At 44.5% G+C, this 16,696-nt stretch overlaps 1 protein-coding gene across 5 annotated transcripts in view; it reads right to left on the bottom strand.

The window, feature by feature from the left end:
• Positions 1–16,696, bottom strand: part of MAPKAP1 (MAPK associated protein 1) — a 245,561-nt gene that overhangs the window by 16,533 nt on the left and 212,332 nt on the right. For all 5 annotated transcript variants that reach the window (XM_066367171.1, XM_066367172.1, XM_066367173.1 and 2 more), the window contains one exon: positions 11,085–11,222. In XM_066367171.1, coding sequence (XP_066223268.1) covers positions 11,085–11,222 — 138 coding nt within the window. The remainder of the gene's footprint in view (positions 1–11,084; positions 11,223–16,696) is intronic.

Here is a 16,696-nt window from a genome sequence, read left to right as displayed (position 1 = left end):
GTTTATTAGTAAGTCCTACGGAAAAAGGAAGAAAGTTTACAGGACATGGAAGGAAACCCACTAGCCAATTCTGATCTCAAATACAGACATTCTTACGTGTTACATAGTTAGCACACACGCCCCAACAGCCCCTATGAGCAACTTCAGTGCCTGACAATGAATACGGGAGGTGAGTTATCCCATCTGTATGGGGCTAGAGAAGAATCTGCTGTCTTCTACATTCCGAGTGTTGACCTTTCCAGAGACTACACTGTATGGAGACACCTTTTCTTCAGGAACTACAGAGACACGCACACTGGTCCCACCTATCACATGCTGAGGGTAAATAGCAACGGCAAGTTTAAGAATAAGACCCTGGGTTTGCCTTTTCACTATAACCTTGAGAAGTTCTCCATTGTGCCTGCGTTTTTCTTTGTTGAAGAGCCTCACTTGCACTTGGCCAATTACAAATTCTAGAAGCAACTTTTAAATGCTCAAACTGCCCAGGCAGAATTAGACAGTCATTGAGCACTGACCGCAGCCCCTGGACAGAGGCCGCTGCGTTTCTGGAGGAAACAGCTTGGAGGGTAAAAAGGCATGCCTAGTGCCAAAGTCAGGTGTCAGTCAGTGGGACACATGCTGGCTTGGCTCCCGTGGGCTAAGTTTTCAGGGGCCAACGTTATCTAGCCCAAAAGAAATGTTCCCTGAAACATGGAGATGGCCTATTTAACAGCAGATTGCAGCTTGAGGTTACTGGAAACCAAACTGAGACCAAAAAAACAAAAAACAAAAAACAAAACAAAGAAAAAATAAAAATCCCCACCTAAAAATGCAGCCTGGCATCAGATGACGCCAGCTGGCCCTGTGCTGAGTCTCTCCACCTCTGCCCTGTGGCACACCCAGGTCTTTTCCTCCCATGCACTCGGAAAAATTGAGGCGGTCCTCCTGGTTGCCTAAACCCACCTCCCGGCAGCTCCCTTGTTTTGGAAGAAGATAAATAAATCAAAATGCACTAAGCAGCACTTCCACAGCACTCGCCTCCTTCACTGAGCGTGCACCTCATCAATCACACTATTGTCTGCTTGAAAGGCGAGCCTTGTAAATGTCATATCCACTCAGGCCCAAGGAGAGGCTCATCCAAATGCAGCAAGGAGTTTTAATTGGATAGTGTAATTAAACTAAAAAACCCCAGCAGACTCCCTCTGACAGGATAGATGAAGACCCCTTTGAATAGGGCTAGGAAACATATCTGTTAAAAGGATGAGGCACTGCCTACTCCTGATTGTGCTCCAGAGTACTCTTATGAAAAGGCAATTCAATAACTGGGGCATTTAATACGTTCGAGTCCGTTGTGTTCTGTAATCGAGCAGTACTTACCGTCTTTGATCTGGAACTTATAAGTCCTTATCAGAGAATAAAAACACAACATAGCAAGCCTACCTAATGTCAGAAGTGTCTGGACGTCCTGGGAACAGACAGAGCCTGAGGGACGGGCTGCAGCCCCTCCGGGCTACAGGTCCATGTGAGTGTAGCTGCCAGTGCCGTCCAGTGTGCTGGCACGGCCACCCACCCACCCGGGTGCAGCTCTTTCACTCAGTGGTGGCTGATGTCACCCTCACTTCCCTCGCACACATTCTCACAAGCATTTAAAGAATCTGAAAAAATTCCTGCCTACTTCCTCCAGTAGGAACTAGAACACATCAGTGTGTGTGTGTGTGTGTGTGTGTGTGTTTACTCCACTAGAACTCCCCTTGTCGAATAGGGAGGAAAGAGATCGGGCGGTCAGAAGATTCAGTGCATGGGCTGGGGTGTACCCAAGTCAATTTCAGTAATAAAACCTGAGTCCTTCTGTCACTCTTTGTTGGGGGAGGGGGTGGAAGATGCACACACAGGCACATTCACACACACACACTCACACACTGAGGCCTGCAGCTCCACAAGCAAGGTAACAGAATTAGTGAGAACACAGGGCTGTCTTATAAGCAGACCATGACAATCCCTTTCAGATGGAACGCTAGTGTCCCAGGGTGAAAGGGAACCAAACATACGGATAGATCAAGAGAACCCCTGAGCTGGAACTCAGGTGGGGTACACAGGCTAGATTTCAGACTCCCCAGCTATAGTCTTCCAAAAACAGATGCTTTATTTACTAAAACAAAGTCAGTTTGATTCAAACTGATTTATCTTTTTTAACAAACTGAAGGGTTTGCTTGATGACTGCTTTTACTCCCCCATAAAGCCATAAAGCCTTCCTGGAACTCTGTTTGCGAACCCTTGAATACTCTTAATACTGGTTTTTCACAATGAGTTGATGAACCCATTCAGGACATGGAATGCTTATAATCTATGAAAACTGGATACTGAATTAAAACATCAAATATCTTTAGGTTTAAATGAAAACTACATAAAAGCATTTCAGCCATCAATTTGGCTATCACTTCTAGCCACTATGAATTCTGCTGGAAAAGCTATTTTCGTGCAGATGTGGAATTCAATGGGAAAGACTGACTCGTGTACCAACATCAATCAAAATGTCGACTTCCCTGGCAGCTCTCAACAGTAAGGCAGGTTCAAAGGTCACAGGATAAAGAAAAAGCCAAGCTCTGGTTCAGCTCTAATATCTCCTCGGTAGAAGTCTTGCAAAAGTACCCCCTTCTGTATTAGCCTTGCTTTCATTAATCTTCTTGCCATCTTCTTTAACTAGTCATGCAGAACCGCTCGATAGCGAGACGTATAATGGGGAAGGCCCTGTGCCTATTACCGCGTTAACATTCTCTTAAGCCCCAGCGCAACAATGGACCGGGAAGGCACAGGAAATCTGCAACTGCAGGGTGCAGTGCAGGCAATTCAATTACAGCCCAGGCTTACCTATGTAATTCTGACCTATAAAACACAAGAGGCCTTTGTGTCTAACTGGCTTGGCCATTAAGGTTCCTGAGATCACAACAATGCTGATCTTTTCTATTTAAGCTAAATCAATGTGGACAAATCATTATTCAGGAGCTTTAATTTAATTAGTAAATTAAATACACTACTTTACAGATCTTGTCAAGTACTTATGAAAAGAAAGATTCATTTAAGCGGGAGGTCACCAATAAGCCCAGCTAATTTAACTCACAACCTTAACTGAACCTCATTGCAAATATTCAGCAGGTTCTATTCACGATGTGGGTTTAACAGTCTCCTACAGTTCTGGTTAACTCACAATATCAGAGTCCCTATCCTGTATCCAAACAAAAACAACAAACAAACAAAAACTCCCAAACAATCCCCCACCAACATAACCAGGACCAACAGAATCAGATTTCCTTTAAATTATACTATTGCAAGAGAATGTAATCGGGTTACCTCTATTATGTTGCTTCCTTACGATTTTATATTATATATACTTAATTGAGATACAGAGCTCTTTTCAGCTATAAAGACGACAGCTACTTTATTAAGGTTTAAATATGATTTCTTAATGATGGGCTGCTTCCTTTAAAGACTCTAAACCTGCACAACCTTCTTATGATAAAACCAGACCTGGCGTGGCTGAGCCTGGAACTTGACTGAAATGCAGCTGAGTCTCTGATGGGTGCTAGTGTCACAAAAGGCCCCTTGCTTTTGTTTCTGTGCTGGAATTCAAGGCTAGCACTTACAAAGACAGCCCACTGCATTCGAAGCCTATGTCTAAGACCTGTGTATCGATGGAGTTATATATTTCTCTAAGACAATTTACACACGGTAGTTTCTGACATGGAAACACTCTCCTCCCCTATGTGCCATATACATCTTTGTTCGGTTCAAATGAATTAAAATTAATTCATCTGTTAGAGGTTTGTGACATCCTTCGGAGCAGCAACAGATAGCCTAAGAAGTGGCAAAATCAGACAGAGAAATCACTGATTTGAATAATAATGGTAGCATGTGCTTTAAAGAAATCTAGAAAAGCAGAATTTATTCTTAATTTCTCAGGGCTCTTGATATCTGGATTTTCTCAACTAACTCTTGAAAGAGTCCATATTTATATGTCCAAATTTTTAAAGGTGTGTATCTATGTAGTCATTAAGTTTCAGGTTCTTAAACACTTGCAGGGACAGAGCAATAAATCTTCCCTCTGAGCACCCGGCTGAAGAGGGAGAAGTTAGGGGAAGGGAGGAGCCACGGAACTGCTGTCGGTGGAGCATGGCTTCCAAGCCCGGGTCTCTCTGCCTCCACAGTGTCCGTAATTACGGCTTTCACTGCAGGCGCTCTGATGCTCAGTCCCTCTGCCAAGTCATTTTACACGCACTTTTTGGATGTGGCATCAATTAAACTTGAGTTGTGTTCTCTATGACGACCAAATTAATGGTTTGACAGCAGCTCTCTCAATAAACACTGCAAACTGGCCATTTTCGAAGGTTTTAAGAACCAATTCTTTTTTGTTCAGAATTCTGACAAACATGCCTCAAGTAAGACCGGGAACAACTTCATTATCCTCCCAACACTTACTGCCTTTTATAACGAAGGCTGTTTAATAACACACTTGCTCTGTTTTCACAACTACATTATTCCAGTTGGTCACACGTTCCAGTCTTCAGCAAGACACTTGTGTTATGAGAGATAAAAACATGAAAAAGGAAATATATTGCAGAAATCAAAAACCTTATCTACTTCTAGACTCTCTCTCTTTGCCATAATTCATTCAAGAAGGCCCCAAGAATAATTTTTGATGTAAACTCAGCTACAAACATACATCACTATGCTGATAAAAATCACAGGCTAAACTTATGAAATACAGTGACTTTCATTTCTTTAGTGCTGTTAAAATAACTTTTTCCTAAGGTTCAACAGACACAAAAGATAAAAAGGGTTACCATTAATCCTTTAAAAAAAGAAGCAGCAGCTCAGTAGATTAATTCTGTGGTCTGACGATGGTCTTGAAGATGAACTTTTTATAGATTAACTCACTGAATTAATTTGATGAAGATGCTGGAAATCATAAAAAAAAACAAAACAAAACCCAGCATCAAGCTGATTCATTTAATACATCTTTGGGCACTTTACAACATAAATTATGTTGAATAACTCTTGGTTTCTAAATTCTGGCCTCATTAAGTTCAATTTCTTTTTTTAAAAAAAATTATTTATTGATTTTAGCGAGAGAGAAAAGGAGGGAGGGAGGGAAGGGTGGAAGGAGGGAGAGAGACAGACAGATAGAAACATCAATCTGTTCCTGCATGTGCCCTGATTGGGGACTGAACTGGCAACTTCTGTGCTTTCAGATGTTGCTCTAAGCAACCGAGCTGTCGGCCAGAGCACTGAATTCAGTTTCAAGGCAGCAAACACGCACCGAGGACTCCTGGGCTCCTGCAGGCGCTGCGCTAGGGACTGAGGGTACAGAGACCAGGTCCCGAGTCAATCAGTGCAGCATGTAGATGGGGCAGGAGGGGGCAGGCCCCAAACAGATAAATAGAGCACAGCATGCAAAATCCTGGGGTCAGTGTTACAGACAGAGAGCCTGACATCTGAGCTGGGGGTCTTGAAAAATAAGTGGGCTGGGCATGTATAAATGGAGGTGTCCGTACGTCAGAGGGTCAGGGTGGAGGTGTATTCCAGGCAGCGTGGAGCACAGAATTTGAATGTGTGTGTTGTGTTCAAGTAGTTCACAGTGACCACAGCCAAGTTCAGGATAGGATGTTACGGGCTATGAGCCAGGAGCGGTCAATGTCTATAAAGGCTATGCTGAGGAGTCTGACTTTTATTCTGTAAGCTAGTAACTTTTAAGATTTTTTTTTTTGGCCTGACAGGTAGTGACGCAGTAGATGGGGCGTTGACCTGGAAATGCTGAGGTTGCCGGTTCGGGGCCCTGGGCTTGCTTAGTCAGGGCACATGTGGGAGTTGATGCTTCCTGCTCCTCCCCACTTCTTTCTCTCTCTCTCTTCTGTAAAATGAATAAATAAAATCTTTAAAAAAAAAAAAAGAATTTTTTTTTTTTTTTTTAGCGATCTGAAATACAAGAAAGCAAAACCACCCAATCAAAATAGCAAAAAGAAAAAAGAATTAAAAAAAATGATGATAGCGAAAGGAGCCTCTGGGACTTTAAGTATACCAACATTCGCATCATGGGTGCTGGGAGAGAGAGAGCAAGAGACTGAAAACCTAATTCAAAAAATAACAAATGGCCCTGGTCACTTGGCTCAGTGGTAGAGCGCTGGCCCAAGTTGGATGTACTGGGTTCGATTCCTGGTCGGGGCACACAGGAGAAGCGACCATCTGCTTCTTTCCCCTTCCCCCTCTCTCCCTTCTCTCTATCTTTCTGTTCCCCTCCTGCAGCCATGGCTCAGTTGGAGCAAGTTGACCCTGGGTGCTGAGGATGGATGGCTCCATGGCCTAACCTCAGGTGCTGAAATAGTTTAGCTGCCAAGCAACAGAGCAGTGGCCCCAGATGGGCAGAGCATCGCCTGGTAGGGAGCTTATCGGGTGGACCCTGGTTAGGGCGCTTGCCGGGTGGATCCTGGTTAGGGCGCATGTGGGAGTCTGTCTCTCTGCCTCCCCACATATCACTTAAGGAAAATAATAAAAAACAGAAAGAAGAAAAAATGACAAAAAACTTCCATAACCTTGTGAGGGAATAGACATACAAATAAAGGAAGTACAGAGAGTCCCAAACAAGGTGAACCCAATGAGGGTCACACCAAGATACATCATAATTAAAACATAAAAGGTTAAAGACAAAGAGAGAATCTTAAAAGCAATTATAGGGGTCCTTTGGGTTATGACAGTCTTGACATAGGACGTTTCTAGTTTATGATGCTCACTCCCATAAAAACTTAAAAAAAATAGAGATGTGAGTGTTTCGGCTTATGCCGTTAGTGTTGTACTTTTTTTTTTTTAATTTTTTTTAAATTTATTCATTTTAGAGAGGAGAGAGAGAGAGAGAGAGAGAGGAGAGACAGAGAGAGAGAAGGGGGGAGGAGCTGGAAGCATCAACTCCCATATGTGCCTTGACCAGGCAAGCCTAGGGTTTCGAACCGGCGACCTCAGCATTTCCAGGTTGATGCTTTATCCACTGCGCCACCACAGGTCAGGCCAGTGTTGTACTTTTTTTACACTCATTTTTTCTGTTACAGTACAGTGTACAGTACATTTATGTCCTTTTAATTTTCCTGTGGCTTAGTTGTGCTTTTATGTTCTAGATTATGATTTTACAACTGTGTTAGGATAGGTAGGTGACTTAGACTAGGGTGCGTTTTGACTTACACCAAAATTCGGGTTACACCACTGTCGCAGGAACAGAACTGTGTCATAAACTGAGGAACCTCTATAGTTACCTACAAGGGAACTCTCATAAGACTGCCAGTTGATTTCTTAACAGAAACTTGGAAGGCCTGAAGGAATTGTTAACCCTTTGAGTAGCACAAACATTCATGTTTGTCCTTGTGCCTCCTGACCATCCAGAGTATAATCGATTTATTTTAAAAATGTGTAAGGCAACATTAAAAAAAAGACAAATTGGTTATGAAACATGATTTTAAGTTAATGAAACTAATTTTAGTTTTTGAAAAAAAAACTCCCAGGGATCAGTGAGCATGAAAAAAACTCACTACTCAAAGGGTTGAGAAACATTCAAAGTGATGCCCGACCGGTGGTGGTGCAGTGGACAGAGTACTGACGGGAAATGCAGAGTTCCCAGGTTTGAAATCCTGAGGTCGCCGGCTTGAGCGCGGGCTCACCAGCTTGAGTGCGGGCTCACCAGCTTGAGCAGCTTGAGCGCGGGCTTACCAGCTTGAGCGCGGGCTCACCAGCTTGAGCGTGGGCTCACCAGCTTGAGCACGGGCTCACCAGCTTGAACATGGGGATGCTGGCTTGAGCATGGAATCCCATGGTCACTGGCTTGACTCCCAAAGGTTGCTGGCTTGAAGCCCAAGGTTGCTGGCTTGAGTCCAAGATCACTGGCTCAGCTGGAGCCCCCAGTCAAGGCACATATGAGATGCAATCAATGAACTAACGTGACACAACTATGAGTTAATGCTTCTCATCTCTCTCCCCTCCTGTCTGTCTCTGTCTCTCTCACTAAAAAAAATAAAAAAAAAAAATTCAAGTGATGGAAAGGACCTAAAACCAAGATTACTCTACCCAGCAAAGCTACCATTTAGAACTGAGGGCATATAAAGAGCTTCCCAGACAAGAAAAAGCTAGAGGAGTTCATGAAATGTTAAAGGGTCTTCTTTAAGAATAAAGGGGAAAAAAGATAAAAATATAAACAGTAAAATGGCAGTAAGTACATATTTATCAACTGAATCTAAAATAAACAAATAAGCAGAACAGAAACAGACTGACAGATACAGAGAACTTGGGGATGGTTGCCAGATGGGGGGGAGGGAAGAGGGGGGTGCGGGAAAAAGGCAAATGGACTAAAAAGTAAAGTACAGCCCTGGCCGGTTGGCTCAGTGGTAGAGCGTCGGCCTGGTGTGCGGAAGTCCCGGGTTCGATTCCCAGCCAGGGCACACAGGAGAAGCGCCCATCTGCTTTTCCACCCCTCCCCCTCTCCTTCCTCTCTGTCTCTCTCTTCCCGTCCCGCAGCCAAGGCTCCACTGGAGCAAAGTTGGCCTGGGCGCTGGGTATGGCTCCATGGCCTCTGCCTCAGACACTAGAATGGCTCTGGTTGCAACAGACCAACGCCCCAGATGGGCAGAGCATCGCCCCCTGGTGGGCGTGCCAGGTGGATCCCGGTCGGGAGCATGCAGGAGTCTGTCTGACTGCCTCCCCGTTTCCAACTTCAGAAAAAATACAAAAATACAAAAAAAAACAAAAAAAGTAAAGTACAGCATAGGAAATACAGCCAGTAATATTCTAATAACTATGTATGCAGTCTGATGGGTGTGAGATTTATTGGGATGATCACTTGGTAAGTTGTATAATGTCTAATCATTGGGGTATATACCTGAAACTAATATGCCATTTGTAATTGAAAAATTAAAAAATGATTCAAAATTTTTTTTATCAGTTGACTTTATAAATGTAGAATCTCCAAACTGAAAAAAGTAGAGCTCTTTTGGGTGAAAGGGAGCCCTTATGCCCAACTCTGCTTACCTCCCCCCCACATGTACCACACACACACAATGCACACACGCACATGGTGTGGGTCCCTGAAGTCCCCCAACAACCTAGGGGTCTTGAGGAAGATGGTTGAAGAGCACTGTGGTAGGGGACAGGGACTTAGGAAGTGTTTTACTGGTGCACTGTGCCACTTTGTTCAGGAAAGTGTCATAATTTCTAGGTGTCTGGACCCAGAGAGAGAGGAGGAAACCTCTACAGGACCCACATGCGGTTTCACAGAGAACCATCAGTAGGTCTGAAAAGAAGAAAGATTCTCTTGCTGGAATGTCAATACTGAAACGGTGGGGCCCGTGTCTGCTCTGTATTCTCAGTGCTTGGAACCTGGCTGACTTATGGAGATGTACTTACTTCCTGCCTGACTGACCCCAAGAGGCAACAGGGAGGTAGTGGTTATACATCTTTTCTGCATTCCCCTCCAGCGGGTGTGATACACCCTTCACCTCTCAGGGCCTGAATCACACACAGCCTTCCTTGTCTTGAAGTGAGTGTAAGGGAAACCTGAATACCGTTACTATATAGTTCTTTGCCTCACCTTTCCACGCCAGCTTATTCCTCTGTGTAACACAGACATGATTGTCTTCCATTTCTCAGACACATGGAGAATGTATAAAATGTTACTTTTCAAGCTATCCCTTGTTCTTGGGAAGAAAGATACTAGAACAGCGACATCTTTATCGGCTCACAAGCTGGTACGAGAGGGATTAGGGAGAGGTTTACTTAAAAGCAGAGGGACTCTGGCAGCCCTGGGCAAGGGCCCCAGAGCAGCAGGCACCAGGGTGGAGGCCTTGCTGGGACAACAGGAATGTGGGAAGGATGTGAGCTTGGCCTTCTTCCTTCTCCCTATACCACTAAATTCTCCCTTCTTGCTAAGCTGCAGGCCAGTGAACGGAAAGAAGGAGACTGTAGCCCAGCGTAGCTGGAACTGACAAAACAATGAAATGGCCATCCACAAATGAGGCAACGTGGCACGTGCCCAGGTGGTAGGCCCCCTTCAGGAGCTCTGTGCTCTTTAGGCCCCTGTGTAGTCAGTATTATCTTAAAAACTTGAACCATATTTATTATAAACACCTGCTGGCCTTTACATCTCTTATCATTCCTTATAACATTTGTTCTCAAATTTAGTGGACACTGGGAAAAGGGGATTAACCAAAATTAGATGCTCAAATTGTACTCCAAGTTATCGAATCAGAACGTACTAGGCTGGGCCGTGGGAAATGCATTTTAAATCAACTCCGCAGGCAATGCTGAAATGGACCAGACTTTGAGAACCACCATCTCATAGCCTTCTCCAGACAACTAACAAATCCTTTCCTAGTTTAAAACTTTTTCCTTCCACAAAGGAATTTCAGTGTGATCTGCGTCCTTTCTGTCCCTCGATGCGACTGAAGTCCTAAAAATGATTAATCTAACTGCTACACTCAATTACTTAACTGCAAAAATATACAACCAGACTGTATCTACTTTCATAATTTAAGCAGGGGACTGCCAACCCGCAGCGCTCTCTTCTGAAGGACCAGGCAGGAGTTTAATTACGAGCTGGTAGGTCGTGCAACTGCCAATAATCTGGAGTGTTGACACTCCCAGCATGATGGATACCTAACTCTCGTCTTCCGCTGACACAGGAAATCCCCAGTGTCCCTCAAGCGGGCAAGGAAGGCAGGTCCAGGTCTAACTGGCTGTGTCCCCAAGAAGGGGAGAGGAAGGGAGCACAAAGTGAAACAGGGCTCTGGTGACTGCAAATGCTCAGCAGGAACCTGCCCCTCCCCCCACCCCAGGGCGACGCTGCTGGGGTCAGGAGCTGTGAGGTTCTCTGCTGCCATTAAGACTGAGCAGGATGGGGACCCGTGTCAGGCTCTGGGCACCATAATACAATCCCGTTTGATTAAAAGAAATTTCTGGTAATGAATTAGACAGACCCAAGGAAAAAAGGACACGGTGGTAATATATTCTCCTGGCACCCAGCACAGAGAGGGGAAGAGGGGGGAGAGAGAAAGGAGACATAAATAAAAGGGACTACTCACTGGGGCTTTTTTCTTCAGCAAGGTCACAGGCACAGAGCAGGTCAGAATCGATTGAGATGGGTTTCTGCTTAATCCAAAACTTAGTGCTGGCTTTCTGATTCGTAACAGGGTCTATCTCTACTTTGTCTCCAGAGATACCTGTAAGGCCGAGGGAGGACAAAAAGAAGGAGGCACAAGAAGTGGAAGATGTGAGTGATTTCAGTTTAATTATTTGCCCTGCTTTGTAAATCATAAATTGGACGAACAGAGCTCTTTCGTAGGGCTCTGGGGAATGCCATGGGCTTACGACAGACATAAGGAGACTCCAAATGGCACACAGAAGTTGTACGGTCTGGTTTCCTGGGCGACAGGGTGAACAACCAAGAACTATATAAAGAGGTACCAAGAAATATGCTGCTTAGATACAACCCAGATACAACTTAGAGTTTACCTTTGTGTGTTAGTCTTACATTCCCTTTATAATGAGATAAACTATAAGGTTCATTTAAAAACCAATATGATCAGTGTTCTTTCTTGTTATTTTAGAATAAGATCTGGGTAGGAGATAAATCTTTAATACCGCTTATGCCTAAATAGCAAAGCTACTACCACTGAGGAGTCTCCGATCTGGAAAAATCACAAACTAAAAATAGGAAAAAATCTCTCTCTTCCCTTCTCCAACACTAAATAATTACCCAAGCTATGTTTTAAAAAGTCACAGGGGGACCAAAGGCTCCTTTACATAAAATCTTCCAAGTTCAAGTCCTGGAGCCTGGCTTCAGGCTGTGGACGTCACTGCTCCTTGGAGGCAGATGGCAGTGGGGTGTGCTTTATGCAACAAGGACTTCATAACGGGAAAGCGAATGTAAACACTGGCACCTGGGGTTTCACTCTCACAACTGTGAAAGACACGACACCCTGCATAGTGACGGCAGCAAAGGTGTGAGGAAAAGGAGAGGGGCACGCAGGAGGGCAGGTGTCCTGGCACACCTGCGTAAACACGCAGCACCTGCTCTCCCGGGGTCACCGGGCAGGACATGCTCAGTCTAACACGCGCGGTCTATGCTAGACGCTTTTTCCTCTTCCGCTGAAAATTGAGGATTTCCGTTCACAAAGTGAGACAAAACCCTTCAATATGCCTTCCAGAGTGGGCCCCAGATGCAATCTTGAAAGTAATTAATTTTCAGGCTCATAGTTTAAAGGTCAGGGTCAAAGTGAAAAGAGCAAAATGAAGTAAAGGTATAAGAAACAAAACGATCAAATGTACATACTGTAACAGAAAAGACAAAGTTAATGTATTTCATTCCATGGATCACCCTTAGACATTTTTTAATACAATGTGAGAACACCTAGTAGGCCAAAAGAAAAGGCACATACGAGAGACAGCTCAATTAAAACAACAAACCGTGTCCCCCCCACCCCCCACTGACCATAGTATGAGAGCAAATTTAAAATAAAAAAGGAAAACATACACAAACAAAATTCTAGTGATTAGGTCTCCCACACACTCCCCTGGAGTCTATTTTATCTGATGAATAAAGAAGCCCCAGACACAGTCAGACAAAGGCAGCGATTACAGACAGACTACAGTGGAGTGGAGTCCCTGTCTTCCGAGGAGACAATGCAGTACGGTTGCTTAACCCTGGTCATTACTCTGTGGGCTTTAGAAAAGATGAACAATTGGTATTTTTTATTAATTGAATGCTGGAATTTGTCATTAGGACGTATTTCAGGTATACCATATTTCTATTAGGCATAATGTCATAAGTCCAATTGACTCTGGGCGTTCGGGTCTAGATGATTTCAGGAGGGTGAGAATGTATCAGGAGACCAATTTTATTACATTTTGCTTAAAATAGATTACGACCACCCAGTTACACTCTTCTTTCCAATTTGGTCATTAATTGTTAAAGACCTGGACATTACAGTTCCCTGAAAAAGTCCGTATACTACGGTTGATGGTAGCAAGTGTTTTATTTTTATTTTTCTGCCCCCTCTCCTTCTTCTGCTTCTTATTTTGACATTTATAAAAGTCAAAACGAGCAGAGTATAATACATGTGCATATCTCTTATGTGGAGCAGAGCCTGCCCACATTTTTTTCTCGGGGGGGGGGGGAATATCATCACCACAGAGACATGGTTTTAAAATTTTGTTCTACGGTCCTGCAACTCCTGAAGCCGTAGTCAGTCAATATTGTTAATGTACCTTGTTAATTTGATAGGATTTGTCAGGTAACTCCACTGGAAAATTATATAAAACTGTTCCAGATGAAAAGATGATAGTGACATGAATTAAAGTGATAGAACAACAGTGGAATATAAACCAGAAATGACACCCAAAGTGGCTGTTGATTTATTGCTGCACTGAGTTTGGTTCTGGGCTCCCATGTATATTAGTGCTACAAATCTGGGTCCATTTAGCAGAGGGACGCTCATACATACATCACCAGCTCCTGCTCCAAGCCAAGGTCACTCCCCATTGCATCAATCTTTTCAACAGAGCCTACTTCACAAAGCAGGACTTTTGTAACCATCTCAGATGCAACAGACTCTCATCCTCTTTCATCTTTTTTTTTTATCATGTAAAGTACACTTTAACTTCTATTATTTTTATCTGCAAATTGCTACCGTATAGTTCATCCATTACGCGCTGTATCTCTCCATCAATTGCCAAAGCTCCCTGTGGCCACAAGAACACTTTCCCAATGACGCCCTTTCCGGGGTTACTGTGCAGTCACTGTGCACAGAGGAGAACCCCTAGTCTGGACTGGAGATGAAAACGTAGGAGATGATGCACTAGGTTCAAGGTGGGCAGGCAGGTGGAACCCCATTTAAACAACCGGTGTGTTCCAAAAAGTTGCGTATAAATCAGATTTTTTTCTGAATCAAATGACATTTCCCACAGACTTCCAGTTCCAGGGATACTTTATCTTCATTTTGGATTGATCTGTAATTGGCAGGGCCCCCCAACTTGTTTGAAGTTTCTGTGCCCTGCAAGCTTTCAGTCCAGTAGTTAATGATCTATAAAACACTTGCCTGCCTGGAGGAGTCACTATTTAAAGGAACCTGTAGGAGAATTTTTCCTGAAGAAAATTCTTTTGTACATTAAATAATCTCATCCCACTTGAGATGTGTGTCTGCTCTTGCCAGAGAAGTGGCGGTCCTCTGCTTCTCGTCCAGGGGCCTGGGGCAGCCCAGGGCAGCAGCCCAGACCCCACCGCTGAAGAGAGTCTGTAGAGCCCAGCCTGGAAGCAATCGGAGACCTCTCCTGTGCCTGACCTGGGAGTCCCAGGTCGTCTTCTTGGCTGGAAGGAGGAGGCAGGCTGGTGGAGAGACCCGCTAGGAGGCTGGTGCCACCGTCCAGGCCCAGGGCAAAGAGGGGTGAACATTAACGGGCACCAACCATGTGCCAGCATGTTAGAAATCCTTTGTGTACATTCATTCAAGTCTCACAACCTAATAAAGTTGGTTACTATGTTTATCCCTATTTTGTAGATGAGGAAACAAACACAGGAAGGCTAAGTAATTTGCTCAAGATCACACAGCTAAGAAGTGGCAAAATTGGCACCTGAGAAAGCCAGTTAATCTGGGTCCAGAGTGTGTCCTCTCAGACACTTATGATTCTGCAAGACTTGTGCTAGGTGCTTTACATAACACACCCAAGGAGAGGTGGTGGTGCTTGTCTATGGTCGGAGAGCTTTTAAATGGAAAAGCCACTTCTGCACCCACAGCTTTCTGGTTCCCAAATATAAACTCCGCACTGCTCTGCACTAACTCATTCAGGAGAGGCAAGAGGACATAAGGCACTCTGCCCAACCGGGTTTTTAGTCTCCTCTCAATTTTCACCAAGGAGCAAATAAATATTCAAAGTGGCAACAGATACACACCTATTTTTGTTCATACATGGGAAACTGGTGCATGAAATTCTATCAATATTCTTTTTTTAATCACTAAGCATGGTTTTGATTTCCCTGGCTAAAGATTTTGTATACAGTCGCTGAAAGGTAGAGGCACCCTTTAAAGTGTTATTACGCACTATTTTCAAGTAATTCAAATCATAAACATAAGTCCAAGAAAACAAGGGAAGCTGGCTTTTGTCAAGTTTATAATTCTCCAATTTAAACGGCCAACAATAGAGGATTAGTTAATCCAGCCGTGACGCAATACAACACAACCATGAAAAGTTATGTGTGAGAAAAGCTTTGACTTGGAAAAATTCTTACGTGAAAAGGACAAAAAATATTTATAGAAGAAGGATGAAAAAGACATGCTCCAAACTGGTAAGTGTTCAGCACTGGCTGGAGGGATGATAGCCTTTCCATTCAGCAGTTCTCAAGTGTCCGAAGGACTGAGCTGCTGGGAAGGGCTCTGGGGGCTGCACTGTACCCAACCCGGTGCCAGTGTCACAGCAGTGCCCGGCGCTGACCAGCAATGGCAGGTAGGGAAGAAGAGAGTGTGGTGTCAGCCCCAAGTGGCCCAGCCCCTACCCCGAAAACAGGGGAGGCCATTTGTCTCCTTCACCAGGTCCCCAGCACCACCCACTTATCCACAGCCATCTGTCATGACCTTTTCATGCTCCTACTTCTGACAGCTTCCAGATACAGTGAGTCCAGCTTCACTAGAAGCAAACTATCACACCAACTGTCAGAGGCAGAAAACGCTGCCTGATCGCTGTCCTACATCAATGCCAGCATATAAATCCTTCCTTAACAAGACAACTCAAAATAAACAAAGATGCAACCCTAATGTATACACAACTCTCTGGGGAAACTATTTGTCCAAGGCTTTATAAAGCATTTACACAGAGACCCTTGCCTGTTCTAACTAACCCAAAGATTTCCATACAAGGAAACTGGCACTGTATACGCTCTTCTGCTAACACAGACTGGCACCTCCTTTGCACAGCCCTTTGGTGTACAGACTTCCTGAAAGCTCACCACACCTGTCAAGAAGGCAGCAGTAGCTCGTTTTAGATTTAAAGGCAGTAGCGCAGAGAGGGGAAGGGACTTCGAAGTCTGTGAGTTCTGAGTTCGAGTATCAGCTTTCCTATTTCCTAACCACGTGACTTTGGCTGAGTTGCTATAAAACTGTGATGACTAACAGTACTGACCTCATGAGCTTGTTGTAAGGATTAAGTGAAACAAGACTGTAAAGTGCTTGGAATAGTGATTAATTCATAGCTAGTGACTCATACTACGTCTCATGACTATTATTATCAGGAGGTAGGCACTGGGCTGCGACAGATCCCGTGAAGAGGGTCCGAACGCTGGAGCTAAGGGAGCCACGGGAGGGATGGGAACAGGGACCTGCTGGCCCTAGCCTGGGGGCTGGGGGGCATTCTCTCTGGGACCTGCTCTACGCCCCTGCCTTAAAAGTACCAGGATCCACGACGACTGTCCAGCTGGGGAAACCGTGTCCTCACACACACGCGTCCTTACAATGCCCTCCCACCACCGGGTGTCACTGGGGATGCGTCTTCCGGGCGACGTCTGAGAGGTCTATTCACCATCGGGAGGAACGCTCTCACAGCCAGAGCTGGGGAAACCTCTGTGCTAGGGAAGCCCTGTCCCCTGAGGCCTCTGGGTCATTCATGTGGAGACCCTGATTTTGCCACCATGTTGCCTCTGATGCTA

Source organism: Saccopteryx leptura, chromosome 2 (assembly GCF_036850995.1).
Source record: "Saccopteryx leptura isolate mSacLep1 chromosome 2, mSacLep1_pri_phased_curated, whole genome shotgun sequence".
Taxonomy (NCBI): Eukaryota; Metazoa; Chordata; class Mammalia; order Chiroptera; family Emballonuridae; genus Saccopteryx; species Saccopteryx leptura.
Note: the sequence above shows the minus strand (reverse complement) of the source record. Positions and strands in the feature narration are given on the sequence as shown.